The 27,576-nt window shown below is 34.5% G+C and overlaps 1 protein-coding gene across 1 annotated transcript in view; it reads left to right on the top strand.

The window, feature by feature from the left end:
• The window catches only part of LOC149424869 (zwei Ig domain protein zig-8-like), a 157,117-nt gene that overhangs the window by 34,674 nt on the left and 94,867 nt on the right, over positions 1–27,576 (top strand). The window contains exon 2 of the mRNA XM_089650837.1: positions 25,389–25,588. Coding sequence (XP_089506963.1) covers positions 25,389–25,588 — 200 coding nt within the window. The remainder of the gene's footprint in view (positions 1–25,388; positions 25,589–27,576) is intronic.

Genomic DNA, 27,576 nt, shown 5'->3' with positions numbered 1-27,576 from the left:
TAAAACTACGAGAAGCAGATTTTGTCATTGAAGTCTTCCTGTATGACTAGTTTGGAGGAATAATGTTTTGAGTTAACTGAGGTTGAGAGGCAACTTCAGCAAAAGATTTTTTAGAAGGAGCTATTATTTTAGAAGCGTGGAAGTATGATACGCTATTGGGAGCCATATAACATTTAATGTTTTTTTGGCGTGAAAGTTCGGGCAGTATGGATTTATGGCTGCGTGAGAGCCCGAGCAGTTGATGCAAGTAGGGAGATTGGAAGGTGAGGGGCACTGGTCTGCTAAATTTCTGCATATTTAAAGCAGCGAGGAGAAGAACGACATGATTGCTTGGAATGGCCGAACCGACAACAGTTAAAGCACTGAATTGTCGGATATGAATAAATTTCCTCTGGGAGAGAGTTGTGAAAAAGGTACACATGAGAGGGAAGAAATTGGCCTTCAAATGTACGAACTACAGTTTAGGAGGGTTTCCAAACTATAGAATTGGAAGTCCTATCTTTATAATTCAGCCGCATAGTCTTTAAAACTTTCCCCGAAGATGCTGAGATAATAATTTATGTTATGAGTTCTTCCCCGGATAGGTCTGTGGAGATAACTCTCACTAGACCCATGCGCAGGAAATTAAATGGAAGTATGTAAGCCTTGTATTTTTTGGCAGAGGGGTATTCAATGGAATTTATAAATTTATTGGCATTGACTGCAGTTTTTAACTCTACACAAATGCGGAATCTTCCCTCCGATATGATACCACCTGGGGAAATGCCAAGTGGTTTTTTTTTGGTAGTGGCGTTTTACACTAGTAACAATGAAGAAACATATTCTTAATAATAAAGATACCAAAAATCAAACAAAAAAATCAGGAGTTTAAAAACTCAATTGGGATGATTGTAATTTCTTTTACAAAGATAGAACCAATAGAAACTTTGAAGTCAGAACTAAACAACATCTCAGCGCTCTAAATGGAAATAGTGAATCTGAGTTTGCAAATCATCTTTTGAATAAATATCACACTTTCGATAAAAATTCAGGTCTTTAAATACTTCACTCAGGATATAAAGCATCGCAAATAAATAATTATGAAATTTTAGAAATTAGTAAACTTGTCAATATAAAATCAGATATAATTGATAAGCGAAAAAATATAAAAATAATAATGAAAAATGCCATTACAAAGTGATAAGCTTCCAGAAGAAATCTTATTATTAAACGCTTGTTAATGGTCAAGTAGTCAAGTATTATGAGCCGCATATTTAAATATTCGCGCCAGGCATTTGGTTCGTTTTTATACCGCCAGAGGTGCGCTCTGTCGGCCATCTATAGTCGTGCGTATCGGCCATATTGAAAGAACGCGTGATTTTTTTATAAACGTCAAACATAATCACGTAACTGTGGATAATTTTCACTGTAATGTAATTAATCCAATGGATTGTGAACTTTCTAAAACATATTTTCTTCGATATTATCCAAAAATTATATGAGCAGAAACGATGCTTTCAAAGAAATCTCGTATTATTATGAGGCGATCCTATTTTAGTATGAAATCGTGTCTTAATTTTCAAGTTATCTGAATTTACCCGAAACAGACAATTTTAATTTGACCAATCAGAGGGCCTACATCGTCCAGACGCTAGGACAATAATACTATCAGATAACACTTACTGGACTTGGTCAGCAATAAAGGCACACAAAGAGGATAAAAAATATAGTTTTAACCTACAAAAGGCAATAAAATTAGATTTTTTCGTATTCAAACGGAAAAAAAACAAGAGAGTTCTACAACTGTCAAATTTCGAATGCCGATGAAGTTTAAAAAAAGTTTTTATCAGTAACATAAATAAAATGAAAACCATTTTCCGAACGGTATTTTCACAAAAATGATAAAAAATCAATACAGTAAACTGAGTTGTCCACAAATAACTACTAGTAGTTCTGTGAAGAGTAGTAAACCTCACGTCCAAAAAGTATGTTTCTTATTTTCTCTCATTTTATAAAAAAAACGAAAATATCCCCGAAAATCTTAAGATTTGTGAGTATGTAGAATATGTCATTGTAAGAAATGTCCCCACCTAAATTATAAATCTTTTTTCAAGCTTTCTTCAGACCGGTAAATATAATAATATTGATTATTCAGATTTGACAGCTCGTACAATGAATCACGATCACGCGAAATCTGGTGGGATAAAGTTTGTAGTATCCAAAACGGCTACCATCTTGAACCGAAACCGGAACATGACAAAATACTGACAGACGGATGAAGACAACAAAACAAAGTAAAAAGTAGCAAGCATAACATTTTAATTTGATTAAACGCCCCCCACACCAGGAACAATAAAGTTTGAAGACTTCCCGTTTTCGGTTATTAAACAGATTCCGGGCTGGCTAGGTGGCTAGGGAGAGCTCAGGTGTTCATGTCGCAATAAACAAGTTGCACAATCTCATCTCCCCTGCGGCCATCTGCCCAGCATCACTCCGACCAGTCAAACAGCCAACCAACTTCTGGAGATGCTGCACCTGCATAATGTTTGTTGTTAAGATTATCTATCACTGTTTGAGTTGATGACTCTACACTGACCATTTCGTGGTTCATTTCCTCTGCTAGATAAGTCCTCCATTATTTCAAAGCAACATCTTTCGTTTGTAATGATGTTAGTAGGAGCTTTTCGAATACTGTCAACTTGTCAAGTTAGTCGAAACTCGAGAACAAAGTAAAACAATTTGTCTGCGCTGCCATTATCGATATTGTCTATAATGTGATACTTACCGCTGTCAACATTTGTCACTTGTAAAAGAACAGCCAGATCAACCGGTGTAATAAGCATAATATAATTTTTAAATTTATCTGTCAGTATTTCATTAGCTTGTTAACATCATAATGATACTTACAAACAGGGCAAAATTTAGACGGGCCGACCCGCGAATTATGGAAATGGAACTGCCGGCGGTTGCTTTGTTCACATTCCGTAATTCGTGGCTCAGCCCGCGGAAAATTCGTTGTTTATACGCACCCTAATATTTTACTTGACAATATTAAACAAAAAGGTCACTTCTCAGCTATACTCGTCTAAAATGCATTTGACTTTTACCCTTTAAAAGAGCTCTTAACCATTGTTCTAGGTGAAAGAATTGAAGAAAAGGTAAATTAAAGAGTAATGGACAGTTGTTGGGTTAATGATATAATTTGCAAATTCATCTGCATCGATTCTGTAAAAATTCTATTGGAGTTATGTTATTATTTCAGTTCTGCGAAAAAACTGGAAAACATGGTTAAAATAACAGATCTTGAGTGGAACTTTCACAGAATTTGAAAATTAATTTTGAAACGAGGAATTGTTGAAATTTTTACGATGAATAATTGTTCAAATTCTGTGAAACAACCCGTTCTAGGTGAGTATTCATTTGAATAACTCAAATTTTAAACAACTCAAAATCTCAAAATCCCGGAAAAAAATCAATTTCTCAAAATACTGTACTGTTTCTTACGAATATTTTATCACATTACTGTTTCTTACAAATATTTTATCACATTATTGTGTATTTCATTGCTATCGCCGATAACTTCCGCCCAATCCGCACCGAACATTTACCAGATTCCTACAAAAGAAGAGGTGGTAGGGGAGGAAGTGGGGTTGGCCAGTGGGTGGAGGGAGGGGAGGGGGCGAGGTCTTACTTTGATTGGATTGTTTTATTGGCACTCCGGCGCACTGCATTACGTGACGAACACATCAATAGACGCCATTGAAAGTACTCTGTTTAAAATGGGAACAGCATATGTTAGACACTGCTACCAAACCGCTTCAGTGAATTAATGTCAGATAAACTAGTCTCCACTGTTGGCAACAGCTGTCCTAAGGGTTCCAAATGTAAAATCGACCAGGTTTTTAATGCAAAGAAAAGAACGAAATAAATTTTTGTGGAAAGATTTATCATTGAAATAGTTTATTACATATGAATCTAACGGTTGTTGTTCCCAACATTTCGAACGATCAATCTCAGGGTCCGATCAGCCAAGTGATTTATTCAGTAACGTTCGATTCACCTGTTTCCAAACATCTTTACTGTTGATTATCTTAAGTGGCCATGCCCACTTTCATAGACAATAAAATGACATCAAAGTTAAAACTTTCAATGCTAAATTAACATTGGAGAATTAATTATTGTATTTATTATTAATGCATATATTTTTAAAGTACTGTAATACGTAAACTGATATTTAATATTTAAGCGTATGAAATATGTTTAAAATAAAGTATAAGCTTGACTTTAATGCCACCGTGCCTTGGGCTCGCAAATATGTTTCACTCTGTTGACACTTTTTATAAGTAGTCATTTACTGAGGCAAGCTTAATCCAGTAGTTTGGCTTCCTTAAATTGGTTGATCACTCAGTTGTCGCTTTTCCGTTGGAAAGAACATAGTTGTGCTTTGAGCAGTGTTTAGCCAAAATTTCGGCTCAGCAGTTGATCAGTAGGATTGGGAAGAACGGCCGTTAGTAACAGTTAAGCATTTGCTATACATAAAATGATCTGTGGATTTGCACAACTCCATCCTGGCATATTGAAATGTAAAACCAAATCTTGACTCCTCTCAAGAATTTGATCAATTCGTTTAAACCACGTCTTCCTGGGGTGTCCACGAACCCTTCCATCCACTTGCACGCGATCCTCGCAGTTTTTCTCTATCCATTCGCTATACACAAGTTCAAATCATTCAATCGTGTTTTACTTGGTTCCATGATAACTCAACACAGTGACAATTCAACACACTTTTAAAAAGTGATATAAAGTAATTAGAAACGATGAAAAAAAAATAACCTAACCTAACCTAACCTAACCTACTTAGCCAGTTAATAAAATTTTTGTTTCATCACTTTATATAACTTTTTAAAGTTGTGATGAATTATCATTGTGATGATTTATCCGATCACTTCCTGAAGGTTTATATATAAACCTTCAGGAAGAAATTCTCTAAATGATAATGAAAACCCTATCAAAATCCGATGAGTAGTTTAGAAGAACTAAGCGCACAAACAGACCGACGCAGATGGCGACTTTCCTTTATAATGTTTAGAGAAGATAAATAATATGCTCACATTGGCCTTGCATTTTTTCAGTTGCCCTCCTCTGTAATTCAGTCATACTTACCACTCGAACGGATATATCTTAAAAATGATACCGTCCTTTCTTAAAAAAAAGTACGCAATGCAAAGGTTTACCTTATCTTTGATATTGGCAACAGTTTAAGACTACCGTTTAGTTCGTTCATGCTATGACATTTATTGTACGAGTATTTTTTTATTTTATTTTTTATTTAAAAAAAAAAACGATATATATTATTATGTAATATTAAAACGATAAAATCCTCAAATCGGTGAAGTCGACTCAATATTAGTCCATAAGCTACACAAATAAAACGAGTGATGAACGTATTGTATACAGTTATGACGTTAGAAGATTAGCTTTTTCTTGCGAATCTTTTTCTATCTAATCGATTATCGACGTTATTTGGCGTATGTTAGATATTTTGTAATTTATTTTCGGCGACATTTTTTGACACTCAACTGCGTTTTTATCTTTTGATCTACATGTTTTATTTAAATAATATTCTGTATTTTATATTTATTTAAAAAAGAACAATATGTTTAATTTTTATATTTAAGTTGGGAAACTCATTCATACTTTAGGTTTATGCACCGAAAATATAGCGCAAAAACGTCTACTTACACTGAAGAAATAATACACAAACTTAGTGGTTTGCATGTGGATTTGAATGGAGGACAATGTCTCAAAACACACAACTGTCAAAACCAATCAACCAACATTAGACAACGAAGCGCTGTTTCTTTTTCACTACCTGATATTGTATATCGCCATATATGTATATTTGTTCTAAATGACAGGTTTGCCAGACTGGCGGGTCAAATCGGGAGAGACTGGTTGAGGCAGACCTTTTGACCCCTCCAGCCGGATTTTCTCAACCCATCGCCACTCTCATACGTTCGTCACTCCTGGACACTTTGACCCCCAGATTCCTACCAACCCCTTAAAACCTTTTCCTTCCCAGAACTTCCTCTTCCTCTCATTCTTTTCCATAAAAAAACCCTCCACACAGCATCTCCAAAGATGACATAGGCCCTGAAGGATTTTTTTCCCTCACGCCTCCTGTGTGGAGCTAATGTAAAAAAGTCGCAAGTAGTGATTACCAGAATAACCGATATTTTCGGTTTGGTTGAGTAGGTACCTACCTACTCCAGTAACAGTGAGAAAAATTAAATATTGCGCATGAAGTTTTAGATTTTCTGTGATTAAGCATTTATAAAAAAAGCGATACTAAACCTTTGTTGAACAAATTTATTCAAAAATATAATAAAACACTATGATTTACACTATTTTCTCGCTTAAAAGTATAATAACGCTTTTTCGGTGACACGGACTATGTAACTCTCGATGGGTAAGTAACAAATTACTATAATGATTAGAATCTTACTTAATTGCAATTTTTTTCATTCAAAATACAAAACATTAACGGGAACAATCGAACGGACTGCATTATAGCAATGGGTCATGACTCATTTTATTAAGCGCGGGAGTCACGGTACCAGCTCAATATTTTCGTACGGCTCAACGAGTCGACTCAATTGAACGGGAGCCGTGAGCTCTAAGCTTTTGACCAATGATAACACTGTGCTCGCACAGTACGATACGGCTCCTCCAGTACGGCTCCTCTGATACGGCTCCCAGCGCATGAATGATCGTACGACTCTTCTTATCTGTACGCCGCGCCGCCTCGTAACACGAGATAAATAAGATGCTAGGTACATAGTTAGTAGGTAATATCCAAGTCCAGATGTCAGACTGTCAGACGCCGTTATGTCTCTGAGTATGTAATAACAATTAACACTTTGATAATGTTAATGGATCTATTTAAAAATATATTTCTTGAAAAAAAGAGTAACCGTTCATTTGAGCCGTGGTACTGTTTACTGGGAGTCGTTAGAATGCGGCTCGCCATAAAGAGCTAGCTCAATTGTGCAGCTCGCGCATGAACGACTCATCGCTACTGCACTAGACTATAGACATCCATTTTACTGATTAGATTCTTACACGCTGGTTCAATGTTAGTGTGGTAAAGCCGGCCTTGAGCCTGGTTAACACCTGTTTAACAAAGCGAAGTTTTTCACTGTTCTGATCTCACGCGCCGCGTAATATTAACACAGCGTTTGAAAAGTAAGAGGATGTTTATTTTATAGTGCAGAGGCTTCATCAAGACTTCATAATTAATAATTCAATATTAATTCTACGCGTTGATTGGAGCCCGAAGATAAAAGCTTAATTAACAAGACAGCTGCTTTTGTATTTAGTATAATGCGAGGTGAAACACTGCGAAGGATATTATTGTTTAATCATTGACTTATCTAAACTAAACGCAAATAAAAAAAAGACACAAAAAAGGTACAACATTGAAGTCTTCTCGAGACAACACTAAAACTATTGACAAATACAGGTCTAGGCCTACATCAGATATAAGGCAGAGATCCCGGATTCGATCCCCATATGTGACCGTTACCTATCAATTTTCTGATTATTTTCTGTTTCATGTTTAGATATTAATTTTCAATATCAATTTTCATGTTTCATCTTCTTCATTGATTAAATATTACATTGATATACCCATATAAGCTCCAAAAGTTATTCTAATAAATTGAATATTATTATTTATTTTTCTTAGATGGTATAATAGCTTTCCAAGAGTTAAAAATCATTAAATCCAAAAACAGTTAACTGTTGAGTACTTGCAATAGAAAAAAAAACAGATAATCATTTACCTTACGTGAAAAACACGTTAAACATGAGAATGTGGTAGGAACATTTGTGTTAATGAACATATAAATAAAAATGTGTAATTAATTTGGATGATTTGGTAGTTCGTTTTAGATTGCCACGATAAGATTTATTTAACCTCCCTTAAAATATTAACTATAGTTTTTAAAAACTTTCCAATATTTTTGGCTAAAATTAAAAAAACACGCCAAGTTGACGCTTCAATTAAGCTGTTTGGGACAGTAAAAGCCTAATCCCACAAACATCGAACCGAGCTATGAAGGATTGAAAACAAGAGTTTAATTTTTTTATTGAAGCAATGGTTATATTGTTAAGTGAAAATATTATAATTGAGTGAATAACTATATATTTTTGAAAAATATCCAATAAAAAAGTGGTTTAGGCTTTTGTTGTTAAATTATTATTTTTTATTAAATTCCTTTTTCTAACTTCCTTCAGGCAGGTAGGTACCGTACATAATATTGAAGAAAAAAGCGAATAAGAATGTTCAAATAAACAGTTATTATTATTTCAGTTCTGTGAAGTAACTGGCCCATGTTGATATAATAATAGAACTTCAATAGGATTTTCACAGTACTTGAAAATTAACTTTGAAATTTGATGAATTGATCAAATTCTTTGAAACAAACAGTCCTAACATTTCATATTTAAAAAAAAATTACTTTTACTGAGCCATTAAAACTTCCACAATCTTGAAACGGAAACGGACCGTAAAAACAAATTTACTGACCCAAATATTCCTACCCAACCCTCACATATTTTTTCCTTCCCAGAACTTCGTCTCTCCTTCATTTCCTTAAAAAAGACCCATCACCACCACAGCATCACCAAAGTTGACACAGCCTTGAGGGATATTATTTTCCTCAGGCCTCCTGTATAAAGCTAGATAATATAAATGAAACATTTACACTAGATCAAATTAAGGCGATGCCATACGTAGTAATGCAAAATCATGTGTTTTTGGTTTGAAAATTTGGTCGCCTAAAAATATTTCAGATGCTTTAATTAAATACTGCGAGTAGAATACATCTTGGCCTTTGAAATAATTGAGTATTTTTTAGATAAATCTTTTTATGAGCTCAGAAAAACATAATGTAGAAGGCCTATGAAAACTGCTTTAAAGTTCAAAATCTCCTACTTACGAACCCATTTTAAATTTCGATTTTATTGTATAATGTGGAAAATTAAGTTATTTATAAAATGATCGGAAAAAAAAAATATTTATGCCTGAACATCCACAAAATAAAATAAAAGGCACTTTTTGGCCATGTTTTTTTTTGCATAAATCAAAACAGGCGGATGGTGTTAAGCGGGAATTTAAACCTAATCGCCATCTACGTAAGGGTTGTTATTGAAAGCGGCTCAATTTAAAATATTACACGACGTAGTGCACCGCCTTAAATAAATACTCACAGTTTTGAACCACAATTAATCTACATGTATATATGTGTTAAATCAAAACCACCTATTATGTATTTTTTAATGCGATAGTAGTAGCATTAGCACGGTTTAATTTACAGTCCTAACCATTAGTTACTAAAACCTCAAACAATCTATCAAATAATCTTACACTCAATATAATATTTTGTTTTTCGCAGCGTTATACCCTGTTTGAACGCGGTAATATAAAATAAAAATCACCGATGGAAAAGACGATTTTTGAGTCTTAGGAAAAAAGATAATGTGGTTATCAACCTTTATCCCAAGTATTAATTTGAATACTTAACGAATATCAGAGGGGATGGGAGCCTGCGAGGGTAGATATCATATAATACTGTATTTTATAGGAGCCCAACGGGACCGCATCGTAATACCTTTAAGTCTCCAAAATATGTTAATTCTCATTATTGAAACATGTTAATTTAGCCGATATCAAGTACGTAGAACGTGCAAGGAATGTGTGAGAAGGTTCGGCTGTGGGATATCGCACAACCATTGAAATTGAATACAAAGAGGAGAGTATCAGAGGTAGGCCATGGGCATAATCGGGACGTCCTTTAGTGATAGTCGTTTCAAATTTGTTTGATAATATAAGAAATATTTTTAGAAATAATAAATTATTTATCATACTTATAAATTATAGTAAAACTTTTGTTTTAAATTTATTCCACTTCAATTCATGAAGAAAATTCACCTCATTATTTTTAATTGTAAACTAATGTTTATAAGACAAGGTTTTTCATGAATAGCACAAAGGATAACAAATGATTCCCATCGGCGGCATTTATTTTTACTCGGGAGATATTTTCAATTTGTATGGATATTTCAAGCGACTAATTATTGCCTATAATAAAATTCACATTGGTTTGTTTAAAAATAAAGTTTTAAAAATTTTTATATGATTTGAGATTTTCACGGCCAAAAGTATTATAGTGATTTATTTTTGGGTTATTATGCCGTGTTGCGCTTTCTCCTTTTTTAGCCTCTACGTTTCGGACAGAAAAATTAGGGCAGATGTGTTAAAACTGTAATGTGTTGTTTTTAGATCCATCTGATGATGGACACTGTACTGTTGCCCGAAAGGTTGACTAAAGAAGGTGGTAGCGCAACATGGCATAGTACCCCCAAAATAAACCACTATTTAAAAACTGGTTTTATTGTAGATTATTAATTACAAAGTAAGTGGATAATATTATATCTATATGTCGTGATGGAGGACTCGAACTGACGATGCCTCGATGGCACCCAAACGCGATGCCAACTCAGCCACTGACCGGTCTAATAGTACCTATAAATGATTTGTTTATTTCGGAGTTCTTACAACCTTAAACATTCCACATATTATAGGTAAATGCGTGGAATAAAAAAAGATTTTTTTAAATAACAATAATAAAAAACGATCACTCGAATAGAATCCAGGTTATTGAAGAAATAAATGTGTTTATAAAATTTAAATAAACTTAAGCTTCAAAAAACCTACAAATCTAAAATGCTTATGACTATGATTTTTAAACTAACAAACTCCAACAACCAATATCATTTATTGACCAAAGAAAAATATTATTGAACGCAATATATTATGGTTTGGTGTGATATTGTATTTTTTAGAGTCAAAACACTCATTTTTACACATTACACATATTTATTTGTTTTACTTTAACGCCTCACAGGAGAACCCGAGGAAAATAATTTCTCTCAAGGCGGATGTCATCTTTGAGGATGCTTTGTGGTGGGTCTTATTAAGGAAAGGAAGGATAGTAAGTTCTGGGGAGGAAAAAGGTATCAGGGGTGAGTAGGAATCTAGGGGCCAGTTTATCCAGGAGTGACGGACGTATGAATCCATCACTCCAGCTGACGATAGGTCGAGAGAAACCAGCCGGAGAGGTCAACGGGTCTCCCTAAAAGCGGCCTCTCCCGATCTGGCCTGCCATGCAGCAGGTAGACAGGCGCATCCGCCGGTAAGGTTTGAACGCATCTCACCCGTCAAACCGAGCATCCCTGCTAAGTCACTAAGCGTAGCGAATCACCTGAGGTGACCTATGGCAGGGGTATTGGTTATCCAATTCAGAATGACGTAGCAGTTCATAAAAAAAATAAACTGAAAGGAAGTACAAGTATTTCAACCATTTGATTTATGAACAGAACAGCTCATATTTTTATGACTTATGGCTAACATTGGCAAAGGCAAATTATGCATTTTGGTGTTTGCATAATATGCCTTTATTCAGTTGTCTCTTAATTATGAGGTTCATTCATATGCGATTGAAAGAATCCAAAAAAAAATTTTAAAATATGTAAATTTTAAAATGGGCATTCCTAGAGAAAACCTAAATTATGATTACGTACTTTGTTCATTAAATTTAATAAAATTATCTGATCGCAGAATTATTTCCGATTTAACCTGTTTGTATAAAATTATTAATTCAATGTTTGATACCCCTGATTTATTATATGTAATCTCTTTTCATACTCCAAGCAGGTCGGTTACAAGACAGTACCTACCATATTATTGTAGCAATTCTATATCAACGTCCCAATATCACACTCCTATACGACGGCTTCAACAGCTAGGAAACAAATACTACGATGTTGTTGATATATTTAGTACATCAATTTCAATATATAAGCATACCCTATTGAAGTTTTTTTCATCAAGTAGTGGAATATTTTAATAAAGGTATTTAATTTGATTTGACTAACACATAATAATTTTGTCAACTGAAACAGAAAAAAATATGCCTGCATGTTGTTTAGATCAAGTTCAGTGATATTTTGACTTTATAGTTATTTTTCTGCAATTGTTTTAAATAATCGTTTCCTGCACTATTTTCATGTATAATTTCGTAAATATTTTATATATATATGTATGTAAAATCCTTAATAGGAGTGAAATAAATAAATAAAAAAATGTATTTTTTATCTAAATTGAACAAATATTTTTGATCAATACCTCCATAATATAACATAATGTAAAAGTCTAGGGCTTTAGGAATTTTTAAAAGTTGTAAAGTTATAGCTCTGACACGACTGTACCGATATATTTTAGTAGCAGTCGAGCAATTCAGTCAAGAGACATGTTGAGGGCAATGCTTAAAAAAGGGACATTCGTATTCGATGGCTGTGTTTCGTTTGACGTCGATACCGTTGAGGTCGTTTTTTATAAATCCAAATGGACGTCGCTCGTATACGAGCGATTAATTCAAAACATCATTCGACTGTTAAAATGTTTCCAAAACGAGTATTTATAACATAATAATAAAAATAAAATAAGCCTTAGCAATCCATTGATGAGGGATGGATCGGGTATCTAGTTCTTTCGAATGCAGGTTTTGTTGGCATCTTTATCTAAAAATGACAAAATAAAGATATGGCTGACCCCTTGACTTGCAAACAATCGAATTCTACATAATTATTTTATTATTTATTATGATGCGTTCATATCTGATTTCTCATTTAATTTAATAATAAGCGTAGGTATTGAACGTGTTAAATAATTCATGTTTAATACGTACACATGTGTAATTAATATACAAACAAAATGGATAGTAAATTATAACTATCAATAAATAATCGCCTGCAATATCCATACAAATTGAAAATATCTCCCGAGTAAAAATATATGCCGCCGAGGGGAATTTAACCCGCGCCTTCTGATTTCCGGTCAGACGCTCTGGACATCAGAAGGTACGGGTCCAATTCCCGTCGGCGGCATTTTTTTTTACTCGAGATATTTTCAATTTGTATTGATATTGCAGGCGACTAATTATTGCTTTTAATAATTTAGTATTCTTTGTGCTAAAAATCTTGTCTTATAAACATTATTTTATCATAAAAAAAAAACAAAATATTCATTCCTTTAGAATTTTGAACATTTACTAAATTCATTGAAATTTGTTAAAAGTTAAGTGACAGTTTCTTTATCTTCTATTTATATTTAAAATTATTGTTGGATAGTCATGTCATGATATATTGATGTTGATTAACTTTAATTTCCTACCATTTTATGCTGGGCGTCTTACGGCTAGCAGATTCGTCAATAGTAACCAGCTGCTAACCCTATACACATCTCAAGTAAGCTCAAATTAAATAATAAAAACAATTGAATTTGGGAGCCACCTTTGGGCTGGAGCCTCAAAATAATTGATAAACCTATTTGATTATGCGCAAAGAAGGGCAGTCCGTCTGATTGACAATCCATTGTTAACAAACCGATTGCCACCTCTAATGGACACACATAATCTGGGCATGCGGAGTCTGTTCTAGGGGTATTTTAATGGACACTGTTCTGCAGAGTTACATTGATTTCCGGTGAACCGGTGCACGTATGTGAAACTCGACGTACACGAGCGGAGCACCCGTTCACAGTGTTGATGTTGGCTTCAAGAGAACGGGCTGATTCTTCGACTCGTTTTTTGTAAGACGACTCAAATGTGGAACAAGTTACCGGCATCTGTTTTTCCTCCTTTATATAATCCGGGCCTTTTCAAGACTCACATTAATAAATCCCTCCCTACAGCCCCTATCACGCGCCTCACAACGTTGCCCAACCGGGTGTCGATATATCTTCCCTGCCTTTACATTATCAAAATTAGATGAAGGTTCTCTAGTTGGTATTATTGTGACAATTATACTACGGTTTCAGGCTACAATTCTGTTATAAAGTATAAAGCTGTAGGTACTTATTAAACTCTTTAGTAGTGGATATTTTAACAAGGCCACTGCATAACAATTTAGTTTTTCTTCTTCGTTGATTAAATATACCTTTAAATAATGTATAATATTTTTAGTTTATTTTTTTAACTTATGTAATCAATTATTCTTATCTTTCCATTTTGAAAAATATTTTTTTCATAATGCAAAATGTTTATTCCAAAAAATAAATAAAATACACTTGTACCTCCATGCCAACATATTTTGTTTATTTTAAATTTTTAATTAAAAAACATTTATATTTTTAGAATTTTAATAATAACTAAAAAGTATTCACGCTGTGCTGCTACAAGACAGCTTGTCTCCAGGTTCTACCATTTTTTTAAACTTAATAAACTAGGATTAGAAAGAGGCAATTACTCGTATTATGGAATTGAACAAATTCTAAACCTTTCTCTCTGAGAAGACCGTCGAAAAAAATCTGATCTTAATTGTTTCTCTAAAATTATCAGCAATTTGATTGACATTACTAGAACTCATCACATTCAATATACCTACTCGTAGACTCTGAAATAAAGAACTGCTCTTCCTCAATCAACACTCGACTACTTATGCTTATAATTCACCATTGTCCAGAATATGTAGAATGGTCAACTCACGTAAAGACCTTGATTTTTTTTTGTATAAGTCGGAATGTTTTTTGTAGCACACTATGCAATTGAGGATATTTTGTATTACTTTAGTTTTAGCAAGGTCTTAACTTGACTTGACACTTCTATTTCATTTCCATTTTCTTATGTTTTCCCCGTTTGTCTCTGCTTTTATATACCATCCTTTACTATTGCAATGTACATTGTCCTAAATCTCATGTCGCTTTCTTATATATATTGGTCCGTTAATTAATTAATAGATAAATAACACGAGATCATTTTATTGGTAAACTTAGATCAAATTTAATTTCACGACAATGTCTATCTGTAATATGTGGTCTGTTATTCTGATTGCAGCTGTTTCCTTTATCTTGGTTTCACTATTCCTCACCTGAATTATCATTTATACAATATAAAGATACTTAATAAATATGCTTTAAAAATGAATCCAATCTACTCGTACTGTACATACTTTAAAAACACATGTAATATTATTGGCAGGTACATACATAATACCTACACATGTATTTAATTGAAGTCTTCGAGACGATCGATCACGTACACATTTGATGGTGATACCTTTAACTACGTTTCATTATAATATATCTACAAATACCCGACGATCTCTCGAAACCGTGATTTTGAAATTGTTCAATAAGTATTTTTGTTCAATTTAAATTTTTTCGTTGCAATTCAAATCAAATCCGAAACTCTTGATTGTAAATTGATTCAAGTGGGAGCCTGGAATTCTTTGGAATCTCTGATCTAGTGTATTTTACATCCAGCAAAGATCAAAGAAAGGCTAGACTTAAACAAGAGAAAATCGTTCGCCCATCCAATACCAATAAATGTGATGCTGTCAAGTAGGTCAGAAGGTCACTTGGTATTGTATCGACTCTTGGCACCAACGCATCGGAGTTTTTTTGAAGAATTAGAGATAGGCAATAAATTATTGTTCTCTGCCATGTAGTAATAAAAATAAAGAGTTTAAAATGTCAAGCAAGTTATAGATTAAATAAATTAAGTAGTAAACCGTCTTTGGGGGTGATTTTCCCATGAAAACGGCACTATATAAACAATCCAATAATTATTATTACAGCATTTTTTACGTTAGTTCCACACAGAAACCCCTGAAAAAAATAATTTTCCTCAGGGCCCATGCCATCTTTGGGGATGCTGTGTGGAAGTTTTTTTTTAAGGAAACGAAGGAGAGGAATGAGAGGAAGATCTGGGTAGGAAAGATATGAGGGGTGGGTAGAAATCGGGGGGTAAGTGTGTTTTCAGGAATGACTAACATTTGAATTCATCCCTCCCACTGTGGTGCAAGGCGATGGGTCGAGAGAGTCCTGTCGGAGATTTAAAAATATCTCCATCAACTGGTCTCTTCAAATCCAGCTCGCCAAGCAATATGTGAGCATACGCATCCGACGCCAAGATCTAGACAATCCTCCACCCCATAACCCGGGCACCCCTGCTAAGTCACCAAACGTAACGAACCAACCAATCCAATAAATTATTCCCAGGGTGGCGGTACCCAAACCCACCTCCTAAATTGAATTAAATCTTACTCTCAAATCATGAAATAATTATTGTAAAAGTGCTCTGGCTGGTAGGTATTTCAATAAAATGATATTGTAAACGTATTGAATTTTAGTAAAAACATGAATGAATTTTAAAATATATCTATTTGAATTTCACTTTTATTTTCGGAAATGAATGAGTGCAAATCTCGGAAGTGGAATTTAACTCACTTCCCAATATTTAATCGAGTTGAATCTCCTTAGATAGACTCGATGTCGATGACAATCCATTGTATGTTCAGACCAGTTTAAGAGCCAGACCCTTGGAAGGAAGGTTCAATACTAGCTACTAGCTGGCCCCAGAGATGGCGCGACTAGGTCGAAAATTGAAAACAGATGTATTATAGTATGTCGGATAAAAATGATCAAGATAACGGTGCATGGAAATATAAGATTAATTTATAAAAAACTTCCGGGAATTCAAAATAAAACAGAGAAGTTCACTGAAAACTTAGACACAACATATTTTTAAAAACAACAATTTATTTGTAACTAAATAAATAACACACACAATCATAGCTTTTACACAACGCATATAACAAAATATATTATTTTACAATAAGATCACATATATTGCTTACTCTGCATCTATTATATATTTTAGAATAATAAAATAAAAATGTTTCCACAAATCATCGTCTGGTATCGCACACCACATCTTTTAAAAGCGGCTCTGTTCCACACCTTATTTTCAACTTATTTTCTCAAGGTTAGAGAACAATACTCAATTCCAATAATTTTACTGTAAAAAACAACATCTAATATTACACAATGTAAGGAAAACTGCGTTTCGCGAAAGTGTTTTTGCGCAGAGCACAAGATATAAAGCCGACTGTAAACAGTTATCCATTTAAACGCTGTGAAAGATGAACACTGAACATGTGGGAAGTGGGAAGATTGATGAGAAATTGATGAATAGATTTATGAATTGAATGAGGCAAGGCCGAATCCAAGCACGTCCGACGAAAGTCAGACGAAAATTGAATCTGAAAATGTTTTTTTTGTCGATAAATACTTTATTCAATAATTCGCTAGCGAGTGACATCTTCTCTGTCCTCTGTCAAACTGAAATCGGGAAAAGGTCAAACAGTACAATACAAAAAAAACTAAAAAATGGGTTCGAAATTATATCGTAATGATCCACTTGCGTGATGTTTTTTTGGCTCAGGAATGACTTCCAAAGCACAGCTTTTGTGATAATATTTGTTTTTTATTTCAATTTTTAGAAATATAAGCATTTATTTTAATCCCGTTAGGTGTTCCACATTGACACTTGAACCATCACATTCATTTAAACCAGAAAAGTGTTCCACTTTGTCACATGAACAGCCACATGCATTTAAACTAGAAAAGTGTTCCACATTGACACTTGAACAGCCACAACCATTTAAACCAGATTGACACTTGAAAAACTACATAAATTGAAAAATGATTGAGGTCCTTGGTTATCTCACACATATCAGCTCGGTACCGGATCGGCACCGCCTCGCCTCTTTTCACTTGCTTGTCCCGAGGTGAAGTGATACCGACGGCGCTGATTAGCGTGCGTTCCAGTATAAAGTTTCATATGAATATTTCTGAACGGCTCGAACTAATAGGATGCTAATCTGGTGCCGGGGTGACACATGTGTGGCAAACTTTATTCAACCGTCAAATTACGTTAGTGAAAGAAATATATTTTTTAAACATCGATTAAACAAATATTGTATGGTCAGGCGAACACACTTCGCAGAAATACGAAAAAAGGAATGATATTAACGACTCTCAGTGAAAATAAGATCATAGAAGAGGCTTAAAATAAAAAAGATAATGTTCTCAACAGGCACTTGAACCCAGAATCTCTAGTCTTACATGGACCAACTCTTCTCTATTATATACGATCTACTGAAATCTAATTAAATGCGGTAATTTTTATTGATCTCATATTAATTCAAAAAGGTATATTCATTACTTTTTTTTTGTTCTCGAGTAAATTACGATAATGAAAGTATTTTTATGACAACGAATACATTTCATAACGATTTCAAATCTGCCATTTCAATCGATTTTCCGCCAAAACGACGCGCCCGTTTATATTAGTGAATTCGCCATTTGAATCGTTTTGAAATGCGCGGTTTTAGATCGAGTTTAAAATCAACAAATAAGATTTATTTAAGTTTTCTTAAAATAAAAGTGCTGGAAAGCAACTAGCCTATAATAATATAATAACGGAACCCAAAAATGAACGTTGGATTTTGATGAATTGTTCAAATTCTGCGAAACAACCCATAGGTACTTAGTCTTTCACACAATTTTAACGGTGTTTACAGTTTATGGGAATGTCTCATTTACGAATAACTTAAATTATCCGCAATTATTTCGGCAGGTAATAAAAAACTTTCAACATAAAAAAATACATTTTCGTACGAAAATTTCAGCGGAAATATCTAAAAAAGTCAACTGAAATTGCATGCAAAAGGAATTTCGGAATGTTCATTGGACGAAGGTCGATTTACGGACTTGATTCAGTGTCAGCATATTTTAAAACCTACAAAAAACTCCAGGGACGTTTTTAGGTTCAGAGAAGTGATCTATGATACGGCCGACGCATATTTCAGTTTGGATTTTTCGACCAATTAATCCGCGCGCCCTGGTTTCACTTTATACCAAGCGATGGACGGAGTGGGGTTTCTCCCATACAAAATAATATAAACCCAAGAGGACAAACCTTTGACGATAAACATCGTTTGTATGGGAGAAAGAAGCCCAGCAAAGTAGAACTTTTATTCTGTAGAATTCTGAAAATATATTGTCTCGAAGAAAGTAACAGCAGTATTCTCAGGAGGGGGGAAGGCTTTGATGTAAAATGTCAGAAAATAAGGGTATAAATAAGGAAGTAAAAGAATAATAAATATTGTTTTGAGAGTAACGATGTTCATGTGAAATACCGCAAAAGAGTCCCAACTGCTCCCAAACGTCTGGATCCAGTGAGACTATGAAATTCGCGATTGTGGTATGTTGCGAAGCTGAAAAAAGTGGGGAGAGGAAGGAGATGAGTGAGAGAAAGTTGAAAAAGTAGCAGGTTATTTAGATCTTGTTACCAACCATGGCTAAAGCCATTCAAGCAACATTTCAGTTCTTAATGGTGATGGTGATATTGATGTTTACTTCCACTGAGACGCGCCGAAAATATCCTACTATATATGTTTTATTTATGTTATAGAGTCAGTAAAAGTGATAAAACAAAAATTAGGTTTAATAGTTACTTATGAAACCTAGTTTTTGTTTCATCACTTTTCATGACTTCATATCACTTTTTGAAGGTGTTTGAATTGTCATTTTGATGACATACCCGGTCACCATGTTTAATTTTTTTTTAAATAAATTATTATGATCATTATTATTATTGTTTAATATTTTTAATTAATTTATTGTGAAACAACGCAAAATCACGCCGGGGTTTGAACCCGCGACCTCTAAACTCGGAATTGATGGGCGCCATACAGCTCTTAGGAAAGAACTGTTAAATTTTTGTTATAGACATGGTGACCAGCAATTACTTCAAACTAGCTAATTCCGCCATCAGCATCTCCCGTAAATTTTGTCGTCTGGAGCAGTTGCTCGAATCCTTCCTGCTGTCCCGACTTCGCTCCAAGGCTGCCCGGTTGGTACTAGTGCTTTGGAGAGCATCAGCCGCGTTCCTTCTCAATCAACCATATACCAAGAGTGCCATAGAGGAAAGCGGTTTTCGGATAGAGTTGCGTAGAGCATTCCATGACAGTAGCGGGGCAAAGGTGAACTGCTACAACCTATAGTTGCGTTGTGCTAGAAATTTCAAAACAAAAAAAATGCATGTTTCAGAACTTAAGATAAGGTTAATAATAAAAATTTACTTTCTAAAATAATGATGAAAAATAAATATTTCAAAATCTTCAATATTCCAGCTTTTTGGAAGTAAGAACGAGTAAAATACCTGCCCAAATCCTTATCCAGATACGTTAAAAATATTTATGACTCGCATTTGGTATTTTCATTTTAAAATATATTTTTTTCTTCTTTTCCTTATTCCTTCGTTACGCGGTCTTATAAATAATAAAGAGCACGTGTTGGCGTTGTAACGAAATCACCACTATGAAATAACAACCAGGAAGCTTTAAATTTTGCGCCCTTAAGTAGACGTGAGACAAAGACTGTCGAAAATTGCGCAAAAAATTGTGTATTATTATAGAAATTGGCTTTTCTTTTGGGATTCGGCTAATGCAGTAAATTAACAGTCACTCTAAATTTATGAGCGCCCAATCAGTAGGACAGAAAAAAACATTGGTTTTTTCGTTCAAATACTCCGGAAAAGGTAAACACAATTAATTAAAGTGGGCTGTGTTAAGTATTAACAGTACGAGCTGGTCATTATACGCAGTAATCAAGCAGGGATACAGAGCGATATTTTGGTATATTTATTTAGAGAAATTGGATTAGTATGATTAAAAGTACACTCAAGCGGCGAGCTGTGACTTTTATTTTGTAAAAAACAGGTACTTTCAACAGTAAAAATAAACTAGCTCTGCTTGTCAAAAGGAACTTATATTTTAAGCATATTTAGTTTTTATTATTTTTTGTGAATACTGCACAAGTGTCGCAACTGTTCCCAACGGCTCTGAGGCAGTGGGGCTATGACATTCTCGATTGGGGTATGAAGGGAGTGGGGAAGGGAGGTATCTGGCTGTTCAGATCTGATCACCTAACACTGTTAAAGACATTCAAGCAATGTTTCAACGGGAGTATCTATAATTCTGGATATGTTATTTCGTTAATGCCGCATTTTAGTATTTAAAGGAAAAAAAATTCATAGAACTATTTTCAACTCGCTAACCTCATGAGCGTTTGAAAAAGCAATTTTTACTATTAGAAATAAAGAAAATATGCCAAAATTTATTTAAAAAATTCAAATGTTCGATTACAAAAAGATTTCGTAAAAATATTGTGAATTTCAGTCAAAGCCGGGCATAAAGCTAGTGACAGATAAATCCTTCAAAAATAAATTTCCTTTCAGAAAGAGTCGTGTACGGCCGCCATTTCGATCAGAAAATCTGGTTAAGATTTCAATAATAAATAATTCTCGTGGCAGCTTAAATTTCGCAGCGAAGAAATATGTATTTTCATATATTGATAATATTGCTTTACTATTTATGAAATTCGCTCTCAGTTATCTAAAAATAACCAAAGCCTGGGGTGATTCAAGGAGAAGTTAAAAATATAATGAAAAAATGATTATCTGAAATGATAATATGCTTGTACGCAATAAACTGTCTTCAAAACCGCGCAATTTCACGAATTTCCATGCTCAAAGGGTAGAAAATTTAGCAATAAAGGTAGATGATTTATTTTATTTATTTATCGATGTACTCGTATATACACTATTTCATGCAAAGCATTTGAAGAAATGATATCCGCTGGTACCGATTATATTTTTACAAGCTTGTATTTATGTCACAAGTATTGGAAAAAAAGGAATTAAAAAAAAGAATTAGGTCGTTTGTAATTTTAACGTAAGCCCATAAAAGTTATTTGATAAAAATCTTGTTTTAAAATATATTAATTCAGTTTGGTTGGGCATTTTGGCCTCAAATCTAAAATTAAGTTATTTGTGAAAAAGACCTCGCAGCAGTTCTTGAAAATACTTGAAATAGACGATACTCATCAGTATGGTGTCGGGCTCACATTCGTTTCATACAAGCTAGACGGTAGAAACTCTAGCACACCAATCAAGTACTTGTAACTCGCCTGTGGGGTTTAACATTACCCATTAACCCTACTATAAAAAAATTGTGACAATAATTTAAACTTTTATGAACGTTAAACTTGAAAAATTACGTCATCTGTCCAATGATATCTTACAAATACAAGACTTGTGTACATACTAATCGAACAAAAAATGTAGCACCACTTATGAAACGGATAGCCAAATAATAAATATTCAAATAATAGATATTCAAATAATATGCATATAAACGGGCAACATCCACAAAACCTAGTTCAGTAAAACGTGCGTTGTCTCAGTAACAAATCTTCACTTCATTATTAGTTCATAATAATAATAATAACATGGCATTTATATAGTACAGTTTAGTGTCATTTCACTTCAAGTGCGCTTAACTACTCGTATAACAAACTTAAAAAAACGGTAATTCAGTATTAGTGGTTCTTAAAATTATTCCTACAGTGTGCCTTACCCAATACAGATCTAATATTATAACACTAAATACACTGTTTATACAAAGTGATGACAAAACTTGAATAACAATAACAGCAGAACAGAACAAAAATAAATTAAAACATAATATAAAACAGGAGGCAGTTTGTGCTCAGAAATGAGAATTTTCTGAGCAGACACTTTAAAAGGTACAATTAGGAGACAACCGAAACCAAACAATTACCGGAAGTTTTAGAATATGGCTTATTATAAAATACTAAAAAGAAGTTAAAATTTATAAATGGTAAGATTTTTTAAATAATTTTGTTTTTAAAGCCCGTTTAAATTCAGCCAAATTCTGGAGATTAGCAAGAGCTGAGGGAAGTCTATTCCAGATGAGAGGGCCTGTTACACTAAAAGAAAGATCATAGTAAACGGCTCGATTTGACTTAGAAAGTTCGATTAGACGATTACTAACATCTAGATCTGCTGACCTTAGAGTAAGCTGTCTATTGCTTAAGTTTTGTTGGATACATAGTTCCGATATATAGGCTGGCGCATAGACATATGAATATTAGTAGACCTGCCCTAAGTGATTAAAAGCGTATTATCCCCACTCCCCATACCGGTTCCATTGGAGCCGGCTGGGCTCGCGTATGGCCTCAAGTGAAATTTGAAAACGTGACGTCATCATTCTTGTGCGAACTATGGTCGAGGCATCATCGGTTCATTTTACGAAATAACACGGCAAAATGTTGACTTGTGATATGAAAACTTGTAAAAATAGATGTGAAAAAGAGAATAAACCCAATTGTCGTATTACATTCCATAAGTAAGCATTATTTTACTTTATTTTAAGCTTATTCACACCGTATTATATGGATCAGTTTTAGAAACATATACTATCACATCACAATGTAGCGATTCTCAAGTGTGCTCATCGTTGTTTACTGGGGTAAGTAAATTATGAAACATTTGTAAAAGTGTCTTAACTAAATACTCTGAAACTAACTACGACTCTGCAAACAGAAGAAATTTACGTTGCCGAATTTGGACTTCGCAAATTAGTTCATAACGTGGCGAGTAATTTGCGCTCCCATGTAAAAATGTCTATTCATTCAAAAGCAGATTTTACTTTTAAGAAGTAAATGGTGATATTATAATGCGAGATGCCTATTTACTGTCAGATTGATTTATTGACGAATCACAGTCAGCTTAACCCCCTTCGTTCTTCAACAGTTGATTTTACCCCTCGCCATTATCTTCTCGTCTATTAATTCCTATGTCTGTGGGCTCGCGCCATTCCTTGCAATGCTTTATAAACATCTGTCAGACATTTAAACAAAACAAATAAAGATTTAGAATAAATAATTACTTACTATAAATAAATTAAAAAATTTGGTACCTACTTTATCGCGTGTGTTATATTTTTTTTAATATTTTTTTTTTATAGTGAATACCTCACAAGAGTCCCAACTGCTCCCGTCTGGAGCCAGTAAGACTATGGAATCCCAAATTGGGGGATGTTGTGAGGCTGAAGGTAAGTGGGGAAGGGAAAGAGGAAGGTGTGGAAGTACCTGGCTATTCAGATCTAGTCACTAAACACGGCTAAAGCCATTTGGAGCAACGTTTCAATTCTGAATGGTGGTCTTACACCAGGGCGATACTGGTAGTATCTTCCACTCTGGAACGTGCCGCAAATATACTATATATTATTTTAATTAATTAATTAATTAATTAATCACAAATTAATCAAATAAAATTTACCTATTTGCGTACGCCGGGTTCGAACCCGTGACCTTCGGAATGGCAGTCCAATGCGTTACCACTGGACTATGCCGGCCGTCAAATGAAAAGTAGTTGTAATTTTGAAAATTAAAAGAGTGGATAGTATAAAATTGCAAACGGATAACAATTTTTGATTCATTCAAGCGAAGGACCGGCATAAAAACAACACATCGCGACATTTTCCGGATTTTCATTGAGCATTGAAAGTTTTATTGACGCAATCACAAATTGGCGGATGTAGAGTTTTTTGAAGTTGACAGTGAATCTGTTAAGATACGGGCAGACAAGCTCATTGAGCAATTATTACATAGTGGCATTTGTGTGTAAAGCTACGGACAGACAAGCTCATTAGTAGTACGAAAGAATGCTATTATTGAGCAATTGCGGCTTATGGCTTGAGTGTTTAAAACATTGCTAGTATTAAGCATGCTCGTTAGAGTTGTAAACTCATTAGAGAAATCGATCGGCTTTTGATATTTGCGCATGCTACCTGAGGCGCAGGTGGAAGGTGTGTGCTCTTAGCATGTCGGAACAGGTTTTGCTCGTATAAATTATTGTAGTGTGTATGCTAAAAACCAGTATGCCTAACACTAGAAAATGCATACAGCTGAAGAGCATGCTAGTTTTAAGCATGCTCGCAAGCATGCTTATTTATAAGCACGTGTGTCCGTACCTTAAAACAATGCTAGAATTAAGCTTGCTACCTGAGGCGAGGGTGGCTCTTAGCATATCTGAACAGGTTTGCTTATGAGCATTTTTTTTACACTAACCCCACAAAGTAGACTCGGGGAAAATAATTTCCCTCAGAGCTTATGTCATCTTTGGGGATGCAATGTGGAGGGTCTTATTTAAAATAGGAAGTTCTGGGAAAGAAAAATTTGGAGTGGGTTGGAATTTAGGGATCAATATGTTCCTCCCGCTGCAGCGCAAAGCGATGCGTTAAGAGAAACCAACTGGAGAGGTCAAAGGGGTCTCTCCAAATCAGCCACTTTTTTCATATTTAAAAAAACATTTGGTCTTTGTAGAACCGACTTACTACAAACATTGAAACAAATTGATGCTTAAAGCTTTTAATCAGATTTCTTATAAAAAAAGTATGCGACCAAATGACATGGTACCCAAGTTTGTTAATCGACCATGCTTGTTTAAGATGTGCATTTTTGCTTGGTTTTCTTTCAAAACTGTACTATTAAAGAGTACCTACCCACTTAATTAAAAACTCTCGATTTTCAACTTAATTTTGGCAATTTTTAACTGTGTCTTTACTTTCAGATTCACTGCAGCTCGGCCAGGACGAGGGTTCGGGCCAGGGCGCCAACCTGCTGCAGCCGCCCACCGTCAGCAGCTTCCCGCTATTCGGGCCGGACCGCGTGGACCCCTTCTTCGTGTCGCTGGCCCCGCCCAACGTCACCGCCCTGGTGGGCCGCTCCGCCTACCTCAGCTGCAGGGTGCGCAACCTGGGGAACAAAACAGTAATTACCACACATTCTATATTATCTAAAGGAGTACCGCTGATATTTTTCTTACATTAACTTCACACAGGTCAGTCTGAAAAAATCTGAAACTAAACCTTAACAATATTTATTTTTTATTTAATAAGAATGGAATGCGTTGCTTAGAATGTTGTCTAGATATTATTTCTTATTGAAAGGAATAGTTTTATATTGAATCTACTGACAGGAAAGTAGCAATTTTTTTACCGGTTTGGTCGGGGGGCAGATATATAAAGTTGAGAATGTCTACGAATTTTTCCACTTCCCATTTCACGCTTTGCCGAAAATGTGCTCAGTCATCGTATCGTTCCAACCCCAGGGAAGGTTTTTGGAAAACCTCAAATGAGTCGCCATAGTTCCGCGGCTAAGTCAACGCTAAGTTAAAATTCTTTTGAAATTCGCAAAGAAAAAAAAAGTGAACGTAGTTTCATGCCACGGATTGCTCTTAACTACATAGGATGTCCGGGTAAGTAACTAATAAATCATCTTTTTTATCTTTCTTAGAAATCTGTTTTAGAAATTCCAAATTTTTTTCCCACTCTAAAAATATTTTTTATAGAAGAATATTTATTTTCCCAAACAAAAAATCAATTATTTTACCTTAAATACTTTAAAACGTTGGAATTTCTAAAATAGTTTTCTTCTTTTTTACTTGTTCTATCGTGTAGAATCATCTTCCGAAGTTAGCGAACTTTACACCCGGACACCCTGTACGTACGGTAAAATAAATAATTAATTTCAATACTTTACACATTATTTGAAATTATAAATTATAAACTTCTGCTTGGGGTAGATGCAAAAAAAAATCATGAAGAAAGGTAATACTAAAAAATCTCAACTGCTCTAAACGTCTGGAGCCGATGAGACTATGACGTCCCCAATTAAGATCATCCACAAATACAATAAAATGAAAAATACAGGAGTATATAATATAAGAAAATAAAGTGACAAGTCGAATCAAGTCAAGAATACGCCATGGGTCAGGACCACAGGACACTTATAATATTCCGTCACTTGTTTAGCGACTGGCAAAAATCAATCAGACTTATCCCAAAAAAGTTAAGGTTTTGACTTGAGTTGACCAGTCTACACATTCTGGACAATGGTGAATAATATCCATAATTTGTCGAATGATGGTTGAGGAAGAGCAGTTCATTATTTCTGAGTCTGTACGAGGGGATATTGAAGGGAATGAGTTGCAGTAGAGTAGGTAAATCAATAATACCATTTGTAATTTTGAAGAAGCAAATGAGGTCATTTCTTTCCCGACGGACTTCCAAAGGAGAAAGGTTTAGAGTTAGTTCAGTTTCATCATATGAGTATTTGCCTTTTTCTAATCCTAGCCTCCTAGCAATCCCTCTTAAGAACCGATGTTGAACAGATTCAATGCGTCGAATGTGGACAGCATAAAAAGGAGACCAGGGCCTTAAGCAGACAGGAGCACACATTACCGGAGCATACCATGACCGTGCTATGAATGTATCAGGCGATCATATACGTTGTAGTGGACAGAGTCCTTAACTCTAAAAAAGTGTGTTTAAATTTTTTTACGAACTATCATTCTCCATGTTTCAATGTTTGTGAGCTAAAAACGCTGCTCTATAAAAATACATACTGATATACTTTAATAATATAAAATATTACCCTTTGAACGTTGAAATACGCCACATAAAGCGATATGTGAAGAATGCCCTTTAAAAATACTTCACTCTGGTATACGAGCCTTACTGAACATTCTGAACAATTTTGTTTTATCACTCGCTTTCTTATGAACAACGAAAATCGATTTTTAAACATCGTTTCTTTGATAATAAAGAAAAAATATAAACAAAAGGCTCGATATTGGGTCGAAGTGAGATAGGTTGGTTAAGTAGGTTAAGTTAAGAATGTGCCCATAGAAGCTCCGCATTCCTGATTGAATTTGATAGAATTTCCCATCCACGAAGCTCCATGAAAAAACCATCTCT

Source organism: Hesperophylax consimilis, chromosome 3 (genome assembly GCF_061612785.1).
Source record: "Hesperophylax consimilis isolate HC1 chromosome 3, BYU_Hcon_1.0, whole genome shotgun sequence".
NCBI lineage: Eukaryota > Metazoa > Arthropoda > Insecta > Trichoptera > Limnephilidae > Hesperophylax > Hesperophylax consimilis.
The sequence above is the reverse complement of the archived record's forward strand: the minus strand, read 5'-3'. Positions and strand labels throughout refer to the sequence as shown.